Consider the following 11,661-nt stretch of genomic DNA (forward strand, 5'->3'; position numbering starts at 1 on the left):
TTTTGTCAAATTCTCGTCCTTCCAAGAGCTTTTTATTTTTCTCCATTCTGCCTATTCCGCTTTTTATATTATTACTGTTATTATTATTATTAATATTATTATTAAGTAGTAGTAGTAGTAGTAGTAGTTAGTATCATTTTCATTATTATTGAAGGGGGATCGTTAGTGAAATTTGGAGAGTCGTTACCATAGAGTTAATCATTTTCCACCTCTTTTTTTTTTTTTTTTTTTTTTTTTTTTTTTGGACAAAATTCTCACGTTATTATTTCGTGTTATATTTTCTTTCAGAGGCTCATTGCCTTTTGTTTAAGGCACAAATCTTATACATTTCAGTGCCTGTTTTTACGTTGTTTTTTAGGCGTGAATAGAATAAGAGTGACACAATCGTACTCGCATTTAGAAAGTTTATTTATAGGAGAGCTTCAGCAGTTTCGCCCCTGCTTGGACCCTCTTCTGGTGTGGTTTGATATCTGGAGGTGTGTTAATCATGGCATAAAAAAAAGATCAGCTGGTACAAAAGCAACAAAAAAAAAAACGAAAACATCAGCTACTACTACTACTACCGCTGCTGCTGCCACCACAACTACTACAATTACTGTTACTACTACTACTACTACCACCACCACCACCACCACCACCACCACCACCACCACCACCACCACCACCACCACCACCACTACTACTACTACTACTACTACTACTGCTACTGCTGCTGCTACTACTGCTGCTGCTACTACTGCTGCTGCTACTACTGCTACTACTACTACTGCTACTACTGCTGCTACTACTACTGCTACTACTATTACTACTACTATTACTACTACTACTAATACCAGTGCAGCTGCCACCACCATATCAACCACTACGATCCCAAAACTATCACAGCTATCACCACCACCCTTTAAACTACCACAACAATCACGACAACTGCAAGTACCACCACCACAACTACCACCACCACAAGCCAGCATTATTAACACCATAGCAGCCACTTGCACTACCACAGCCACAATAGCAGCTACCAACACTACCACAACCACACCATCACATCACAGCTTCCAGTATCATCAGTCAGAACTACCATCAGTACCACCACAGCTACCATCAAGCCTATCCATCACCACAACTACCACCATCTACCGCCACAGCTACCACCACCACAACCGCACTCAGCTTTCACATCTGCTCTCATCACTACCTCAGCAACCACCGTATTTACCTACACTCGCCACAACAACCACGGCTACAGTTTTCATCATCACCATAGTTACCACCACCACCACCACAACTCCCACCACCACATCTCCCACCACCACATCTCCCACCACCACATCTCTCACCATCACCTCCAGAGCTGCCAGTCCCATCACCTCCACAGCTACCACCACCGTCACCACCACAACTACCACCATTATCACCACCACAATTACTACAACGACAGTAAAAATTGACATGCTCGACTGTTGAAATGTGTTACATAAAAGTTAAATGTGGTATAAATGAAAAGGATAGATAGATAGAGAGATAGGTAGATAAACAGATGGATAGGAAGGTGGATTATTATAAAGGTAGATGTATGGGAGGTAGTACACTTTTCTTTTGCCGTATAGTGTACTGATATTTTCTCAGTTTATCTCTTTGTATCTGTATATATCAGTCTATCTTTTTACAGTATCTGTAGATCTGTCTGTGTCTGTGTCTGAGTCTGTCTTGCTGTCTGTCTGAGATCCCACCTGTCTTACTTCTTTGGCATATATAAAACCGTATGTCAGGACGTCAGTGTTTCTCTCTCTCTCTCTCTCTCTCTCTCTCTCTCTCTCTCTCTCTCTCTCTCTCAGAAGCTATGTTACTTACCATTCGCACATTATATCACACATTCATTTATCAGTTTCATTTCTCTTATTTTACCTCACCCACTTTCTCACGACTCATTCATCTCACCACTTCTGTTCACCATTCTCTCACGGCCACACCATTCACTCGTCTCACTTGTCACTCACTAATTACTCGCACCTTACTCATCACTCTTAAGACGACACACATACCACTTACCACTGTTCTTACTCTTCGTTCACCAGTCACTCATCTTGCCTACCTACTGACTGTCTTTAATCTCACATTTATTATAACACACAATTCACTTTTCTTACCATACTCACTCACCAGTCACTCACTCACTCACTCACAACTCACTAACTCATTTCCTCATATTTTTACCACTTATTCTCACTCACTCACCTATTTCTCACCCCGCTCACTACTAACTCACTCTTGTCACTCATATCTTTTACTCATCACTCACCACACACTCATATTCTTACTCACCACTTGCTTCCTGCTCTCCACTCACTCACTTTCTCACTCTCTCTCTCGCACCTGATGAATGAAGTGACCGACACCCACTCACTCAGTCTGCCGTGTCGGGAGTCATATGTTGACCTTTACTCTCTCTCTCTCTCTCTCTCTCTCTCTCTTTCATCTGTCCTGTTCGTCTTTCATCCTCACTCAGTCACACGCAATCTAACTCAACCATACACAGCTCAGTCTTACTCAAACACACTCACACTCAACCACACGCAACCACATAACATCACACAGACTCACAGCCTTACTCAAAGCAGCACACGCAATCGCACGCAAAACCTAGCATAACCCTGCTGGTCAACATTATCACTCAGCTATCGCACGTAGTCGCATACAAACGCTCACCTTGCAGCCATCCTCATTACACGCCATCACACATCACACGCAACCTCGCACTTTACTCAGCACACACACACACACACACACACACACACACACACACACACACACACACACACACACACACACACACACACACACACACACACACACACACACACACACACACACACACACACAAACTCAGATTTCAAGAAGGCTTTTGATCGCGTATCACATCAAAGCCTAATCTGGAAACTGGAACACAAAGGAGGAATTAGCGGGAAATTGTTAGATAGGATGAAGGAGTTGCTAAGTGGCAGAAAGATGAGAACAGACATAAGTGGCAAGTGGTCAGGCTGGAGAGATGTAACAAGTGGAGTGCTACAAGGTTGGATTCTGGAACCCCCCTCCCCTCCCATTTTTTAACGCAAATGATGTATGAGAAAATGGAAACGAATTTTTTTTTATAAGTTCGTCGATGGTGGTAAAATAGTAGAACACATTGTAAACGAAGAATCGTTTAGTTATAAAATTATATTACTATCCTGCTTGAATAAAACAACAATGGAAGGTAAAATTCAGTGCTAAAAAATTAATATAATGTATATTTTTAGAAATAATAGGTAGAACTAGTCCACAGAAGGGAGCGAACAGTAATCCCAAGAAAGAGAAAGAGATTAGGAAGTAATTTTAGAAGCTATTACCAAACGACGATGTAAACGTGAAAGTAAGGAACATATCTTGTCAGCAAATATAAAAACCACATTTACTTATGCAGATGAAGACATGGTAAAGAAAGACCGGTACAAATATACAGCAGTTGTTTGGAGTCTGCATTTGAAGACATAAAAGTAATAAGGGTACAAAGAGCTGTTACAAGACGGGTGGCAAATTTAAAAGATTAGATTATGAAGGTGTAGCGGAGAAACTAAATTTACCTTGTTTGGAAGAAAGTAGAGAAGGTATTATTATGCTGTACAAGATCGTAAGAGGAACACACACACACACACACACACACACACACACACACACACACACACACACACACACACACACACACACACACACACACACACACACACACACACACACACACACACACACACACACACACACACACACACACACACAGCCTTCCATCTCCCGCGAAACGCACGCAAAAAACGCACGCAAATACTGACCTGGTAAAGCATCTCTCCGTCGAAGTGTACAAAGCCGTGTTTCCTAGCCCTTAGCAGCGTCCCCACCACCTTGTCCGAGATGCTCAGGTACAACTGTGGATAGGGCACGATGAGTGGTGGATGAGTGATGGATAGAGGGTGGATGGAAGTGGATGGGTGGTGGGTAGACAGTGAGTATGGGGTGTACAGGATTAGGATAGATGTTATGAATAGGGTATGTGTTGGATGGGAGGTGGGAAAGTGGTGGATTGGAGGTGGAGAGGTGGTAGATGATTAGTGAACAGGTGGTAGGAATGTGGTGGGTATTTGGTGGGAACGTGGTGGATAGGTGGGGTAGGTGATGAAATGGAGGTGGGTGGGTGGAGAACAAATTGTGAATAGGTGAGGACAGGTGATGGAGAGGTGTGATTAGATGGAGGGATAGACTGGTGATTGAAAGAATTAATATGAAATACTAATATGGATAGATGGAAGGGTGGATTAGAACGATACAAAGGTAGGGAGGAATAAGTGACTGGATAGATGGATGGTAGACAGGATAAGTGGACTGAAAATTAATACAGATGAATAGATGAAGTGCGGGATAGAGAAGATATGTAGAAAAATAGGTCATGATTCAGGAAGAGAGCGCTTAGAGTAAGAGTCATGGGTGAGAGAATAATAGGTCAGGGGTGAGAGAGTGAGAGGTCAGGGGTGAGCGTGAGACGTTAGGGGTGAGAATGAGGGGTCAGGGATGAGAATGAGGTGTCAAGGTGAGAGTGAAATGTTAGTAGTGAGAGAGTAAGAGGTTGGGGGTGAGGAAGTGAGAGTGCAATGTTCAGAGAGTCGGGGGTCAGGGGTGATAGGTCAAGGAGGGCGTGAGAAGTTGGCGAATAAGACGTCAGACATTGAGAGGTCAGAGAATGGGAGGTTAGACATGTGGTCAGACATTGAGAGGTCAGACATTAAAAGCTAGACATTAAAAGGTCAGAGATTGAGAGGTCAGACATTGAGAGGTCAGGAGTGAAAAAAATGAGAGGTCAAAGGTGAGGGAGGTCAGGGGTTAAGAGTAGGAGGAGGTCAGAGGTGAAGGTTCAGGTTTGTGATATAGAATGACATTTATTCTGCATTTCAGTATTATCACTCTCGCTGCTCATCATTCTCTTCAGCTTTTCTTTCTTCAGTCCTTCCTTTCATTCCTTGTAGCCTCATATTCCATCCTTTCATCCTTCCTTTCTCTTCTTCCATCAGTACATCCTTCCTTCATCTGCGTTCATCCTTTCATCTTTCTGTCGTCTTTCCGGTCAGTTCTTTCATTCTTCTTTCTCTTCTTATTATTTCGTTCTTGCATCCTTCATCCGTCCATCCTTCACAATTTTCCTTTCATCCTTCCATTATTCATCATTTCATCCTTCCATTATTTCATCCCTCTATTCTTCCATCCTGTAGTCTTTGTCACTCTGTTTCGTCCATCCATCCTTCTATCCTCTTTGTCTTTCTTACTCTCATCCTTCCATCCTTCATCTTTGCATCCATCCAACCTTCGGTACACAGATTCTTTCATCCTTTCACCCTCTTATCCTCCTTCCTTTCATCATCTGTGCTTTCTTCCTTCGATTATCCACCTATCCTTTCATAATATCATCCATCCATCATTTTGTCTCTCCATCCTTTCTTCCTTCTGTTCTTCCATCCTCTCATTCCTTTATTCTTTCATCCTTCCATCCTATTATCCTTCCATACTCCATCCCGCCATCCTTTTATCTTTCCATCCCCCATCCTACCATCATCCAATCATCCATCCATCCTTATGTCCTTCCATTGGTCCTTCTTCATATCTTTCCTTCCCCAGGTCATCCATACGTCTAGCCTTTCATCCTTCCGTTCGCTTATCTTTCCATCCATCCATCATCTTATCCTTCTATACTTCTTCCATCGTCCATCCATCCTTCATCCTTTCATCCTCCATCCTTCCAGTCTTTCGTCCTTCCATCCTCCATCCTTTCATTCTCCCATCCTCATCCTATCATTCTTACATCCTTCCATTCATTGTCTTCCATCCTGCCATCCTCTAATTGTTTGCTCTTATAACACCTACTTCTCCTCCAAGTTTTCCATCCCTCCATCCTCCTGTCCTCTCATCCATTAAATCTCAGTCTCTTTCCACTTGGTCATCCCTCCCTATGTTCCTTTTCTTTCTCATATGCGTCTTTATCTCCTCAGTACTGGCTTTTCATCTCTCTCTCTCTCTCTCTCTCTCACACACACACACACACACACACACACACACACACACACACACACACACACACACACACACACACACACACACACACACACACACACAGAGCAGATATGCTACATAAGTAAGTTATATAAATGTTTCCTATCCACATTTGTCTATCTATCCATCCGCAAATCGATCAACGTGCCTGTTTGTGTGTCTGTCAGTCTGTCTATCTATCTTTATCTTTGTCAGTGTGTGTCTGTCTGTCTGCTGTATCTATCTATCTGTCTATCTGTATCTGTTTCTGTCTGTCTTTGTCTGCCAGTCTCTATCTATCTATCTTTATCTCACTGCTGGTGAGGGGCTTCTTTATGCGGTGGCACCTATGTAACCAGTCGGCTCCACTGCCAGGTAATACACACTCTCTCAGTACCCTCCTAACCCCCGTAAGGAGGATTGTGGATTGCAGGAGGAGGGCAGCGTTATCCTGTAGTCCACTGGGTTCTCGTTCATTTGAGCCTGGAGTTGCAATTACCTCTACCCCCTTGTTGCACTAGCGCCCTGTTATTGCCATCTCTCCATCGCAAAACACTAGAATACGATGCCAGTGACGAAGAAGTGCTGTGAAAAGGATGTAGAGTCACGGTATTGTCTTTGTCTTCCACTGAACAACGTGAAATGGACTGCAAGACGAGAAAAGTTTGGGCCACGTTAAAGTGATATTGGTGTACTACTGTTTATCTATGAATCTGTGCTTCTTTGTGCTCTTCTATCCATCCATCCATTGATCCTACTATCTTTATGTCTGCTCATCTATACGTGTGTCTTTTCCATCCATCCGTCCATCCATCCATCGCACCTTGAACAACTTTCCAAACGAGATTGCAGCCCTTCCATCCGAATTGCGGTATTCTGAACAATCCCAGATCATATCACACAGGTACCGGATGTCCATCATTATGTGGGCCTTCGCTGCTTGGCTCCTTCGCTCCGACTCGCTTCCCGGTAGGGGCCTGCCGGGGTGAGAAGGGGGAATGAAGAAGAATTATAAGAGAGAGAGAGAGAGAGAGAGAGAGAGAGGTGATAAATTTAGCTGATACACTGTTATAGACATCACTCATTACAGGCACACTGGCAAGTATCTCTCTCTCTCTCTCTCTCTCTCTCTCTGTTATATATATATATATATATATATATATATATATATATATATATATATATATATATATATATATATATATATATAATTGTGTGTGTGTGTGCGGGCGGGCGTGTGTGTGTGTGAAATATATAAAATGTGTTATGGCATTCCTTACTTCTGTCACTTACTCATTCACTCTCCCTCTTACTAAAAAACATAATTAACTTAGTACCTTCATTCGTACCTAACACTGAGTAGAATATTCGCTTGACTCGCAACCAGTCATCCCTTCTCATCACACACTCTCATCACAGACCCACCTAACGTGACTGGCTGATCAAGACGGTGGTTTTACTGCTATTTAACGCCTACAGTCCGAGGACGTCCTTTTATACTTAATCCTTGCCATCACCAGACGATTTTACTTTAACTTAAGAGAATTTGGGAATCGCTGGGGGTTAGATACAGCCTTCAGTAGACCATTTACTAAGAGAGGTCCTTCCTGAACTGAATGATATCATTTAAAGGTCAGAGTAATAAACTAAGAAATACATTCGTCGACTTAGAGGTTAAAGGTGATGATGACTAGGCTTCTCATGCTCAAGTATGTACAGTCAGGGGCAAAAGTTTTTCTGAGAGTGTGTGATTGAGTACATTCGGGGTCAGTGGTTGTGCTGGAAAGTCAGTGGTAGTGGAACTTACGTACCCCCGTTACCACTTACCTTTTTTGACAAATTTTTACTCCGATTGTCCGTCCATCTGACACGACTTTTGACCCCGAATGTACCTCCATCTGATACAACTTTTGACCCCGACAGTACCTCCATCTGACACAACTTTTGACCCCGACAGTACCTCTATCTGACACGACTTTTGGCCCCGACTGTGCCTTCATCTTACACAACTTTTGACCGGACTGTACCTCCAACTGACACGACCTTTGACCTCGACTGTGCACTTGTGAACAGTAATATCCATCTGCTGTACTTTATATCAAAACATTCATGAAACTTTTGCACAAAATTCCAAGAAGTTTGCTGGTCCTCGAAGATAGTGTTAGTGGGTTTTAAAAGACATTGCTCACTGTCTCGTTGTTTATCATAATGAAGTGGATCGATATTTATGTCCGCGCCTGTACTTCGTTAGCTCCTTCTACCCTTTTTGCGTTTTTTTTTTTTTTTTTTTTTTGGGGGGGGGTTCTTGGTATCTCTAAATGATATTTCTTTGGGGAGTTATTTCGAATGGGAGGGGACGGGTTAGCTATCGCTTTGATCAACTTCTTCAATACTAGAATTGAAAGTATTGGTGGAATAAAATCGTCTGACGGTAGTGATTGAAATAAATAATGTCATCTTAGTGAAGTGGTTACTATGGGAATGTGCCTACTCCTATCACGACAAATTCTTGGTGCGGGAGCGGGACGCCTTCACGTGGTGGCACCGACATGCCCGGACGAAAGAGCTACCTGATTCTACATTCGTCCCTCTTTGCTCTCTCTATCCCTCGAAAGGAAGATGGTGGACTGCGGAAGAAGGGTGTACGTTCATATGAGGCTTGGATTACAACTGCTACTGTTCGGCTGCGACAGATCTTTCCTAAGCTAAAGTAATTGATCTGGTGCAAGGAAGGGTATGATATAGGCTAAGATCTCCTAGTGATGGGGTTCCAGCAAATTTATGGGGTTATTTGTGTAGATGCGCCATGCCTTACTGTAGTTCTTTTACCTCTCTCTCTCTCTCTCTCTCTCTCTCTCTCTCTCTCTCTCTCTCTGCCACAGCTTATTTCACGTAGCAGTACATCCTCACCATAGCATTTTTTCATGACCACCATCATATCCTGTTCATATTTACAGCTTAGTATTGAAGATGAAGAGATGACAATTTTAACCTGCGAAAGTTAATTAGATATATATGTACAGTCACCAATATAAATACACACCCACTTCATTGTGATAAATAACCTGACAGTGAGCAGTGATTTTTGAAACTTATATGCCACGTACGGAGCCCAATACGCTTTTCAGAATATTACGTAAGAGATTCATAAGCGTTCGAGTGAAGAAGTTTTTTTTTTTTTTTCGGGAACTGTGCTTCATTAAGGTTTTTGGCAAGGTAAGACAGGTAGAGCAAAGACTAGATTGATGAGTAGATGAGTAAATGAGATGCGTAGATGAATTAATGAGTGAATGAGAAGAGTAAATGAAACGAGTAAATGAGATGAGTATATGAGATGATTAAATAAGACGAGTTAGTGAGTAAATGAGACGAGTAGATGAGGTGAATAAATGAGACGAGTAAATGAGATTAGTGAGGATTGAGTACTGTGGATGAGTCAGATGAGTAAAGCCGAATTTCATCCCTTCAAAACGCCATTTCTCCTTATTAACCTACATTTTATCATCCCGCACAAAAGTTCGTTTACACTTCCATGGCAGCTGTGTCGATCATAAGTATTACGTGCAAAAAAAAAAAAAAAAAAAAATCGTGATAATATTAGGACGAATATGACAGGCGTATTCAAAAGTTAGCTACTCTCTGTCTTTGGCGGAGGAGTGAGAAATATGGAAGGCAAGGTGTAATACTGATAGGCTGTTGTCGGCGAATTTTTGCTTGTGACAGTACGTATGAGCTGACAGGTTGATAACGTGATAGGTAGGTAACGTGATAGGTAGGTAACGTGGTAGGTAGGTAACATGAGAGGTACATAACGTGACGGGTAGATAATGTAACGGGTAGATTACTTGACAGGTAGGTAACGTGACAAGTAAATAACGTAACAGTTAGTAACATGAGTAAGGACTGGCTGGTAAATAGAGTATTGAGACATCATCAGTAAAAATGATAATAATACCAAGAGCAATCCGAGATTGCAATCCTCCGCCAAGGCCGAACAATCCTCTATTTGTTTCTTGTAATTTTTGTGCAAGCTTTGTAGGCATTATGTATTGAGTTAGAAGCAAAAATGTTGAAATTGCCACTGTCCCGCAATGGTAAAGAATCCTATAAAAAATTCCTGGATCTGGATGATGATTAAAATCACCACCAAAATGTAATGGATTGTTCCTTGGCCCATACCCTACCCCTCCAAAAAATTTTAGCAAAATCTGTTTTAGCTTTTTTATTAATCCTGCTAACAGACAAACAAACCATCGCCAGCAAAAGCATAACCTCCTTGGCGGAGTTAATAATAATAATAATAATAGTAATCATTGCTTAGTTTTATTTCCTTCTTTTTGCTGCCAGATAGTTTTATTCAGCCCAGAAAAAAATCACCACAAGAAGATATTATAGTTTCCTCTCTTCTCAACACGATGACGTTGTTGCCTATTTCTTTTCGACAACCACCTTGCGATTTGATTTTTCGTGAGTCAGCTGAATAGTCTTTACCCCACAAGCATAGGATGCGTTCGTTTCTGTGTGTGTGTGTGTGTGTGTGTGTGTGTGTGTGTGTGTGTGTGTGTGTGTGTGTGTGTGTGTGTGTGCGTGCGTGCGTGCGTGCGTGCGTGCGTGTGCGTGCGCGCGCTAGGCGTGTAAAGTGTAGCAGACAATTTCGATGGGTTCAGTGGCTGAAAGGATGTACTTAAACCGCTAGTAGTTCTGCGACATATATTATGCTCTGCTTTTTTGTCTCTCCATCCCATGTATTGACACTCGGGTTCTGTGACACTCTCTAACCAGAATAGTCGTCTGACGTTAGCTAAAATAGAATGCTAGAGTGTTCCGACCAAGAGAGGGTTAAGGGTGACAATAATAACACTCAAGCCCCTCTGACTCACTTTCAGACGAAGAAAATCGAATTCTATAGTTGTCTCGACCATGATAAGGCCAATGGTGATAGTATTAACTATTGCTGAATAAAATCGTCTGGCATTAACTGGAGCAGAATGCTAGAGTTGCTCCAGCCATGAGAGGGTTTATGGAAGAAAATATTTATGAGAATGCCATGGGCTGCTCACTTGCCGTATCCGACATCTTCCTTGGAGAGTCGCCTGACCCTGCCAGCGCCCTCCCACTCACTGAACGGGTTTTCGAGCTGGGACTGGCGATGCTGATCTGCCTTCTTGTTGAATAGGTCCTTCATGCTGCCTACCCCGCTGTGGAAGAGGCGCAGATCCTGGGGCATCCTGGGGGGAGTGGGAGAATGAGTAGGGAATTGTGAGGAGTGAAAATAGTGCTGAGTTTGTATTAGTCTGCGTTCCTGTCTATAATTCCTTCATGCTCCCCACTCTGGTGTGGAAGAGCAGTATGTCCTGGGGCATCTTGGGGAAAGTTGGGGAATGAGTTGGGAATGTGTGAGGATGAGTAAAAATAGTGTGGCGATATTAATATTTTTCTTTCATGTTTCCTACCTGAGGGGAGAGGATGTGTAGGTACTGGGGCATCCTGGGGGGAGATGGGGAGTAAATAGGCGGTTTAGGAATGGAGAAAATATTGAGTAGATGATGGGAA

At 42.5% G+C, this 11,661-nt stretch overlaps 1 protein-coding gene across 1 annotated transcript in view; it reads right to left on the reverse strand.

The window, feature by feature from the left end:
* Positions 1–11,335, reverse strand: part of LOC145392464 (uncharacterized) — a 37,267-nt gene extending 25,932 nt beyond the window's left edge. Inside the window, exons 1-3 of the mRNA XM_080266863.1 lie at positions 11,169–11,335; positions 6,932–7,085; positions 3,867–3,959 (exon numbers count right to left, since the gene is read on the reverse strand). Coding sequence (XP_080122989.1) covers positions 3,867–3,959; positions 6,932–7,085; positions 11,169–11,335 — 414 coding nt within the window. The remainder of the gene's footprint in view (positions 1–3,866; positions 3,960–6,931; positions 7,086–11,168) is intronic.
* Positions 11,336–11,661: the final 326 nt, after the last annotated feature.

This window comes from Coenobita brevimanus, chromosome 22 (assembly GCF_032717465.1).
Source record: "Coenobita brevimanus isolate Jiangsu-jjx chromosome 22, ASM3271746v2, whole genome shotgun sequence".
Taxonomy (NCBI): domain Eukaryota; kingdom Metazoa; phylum Arthropoda; class Malacostraca; order Decapoda; family Coenobitidae; genus Coenobita; species Coenobita brevimanus.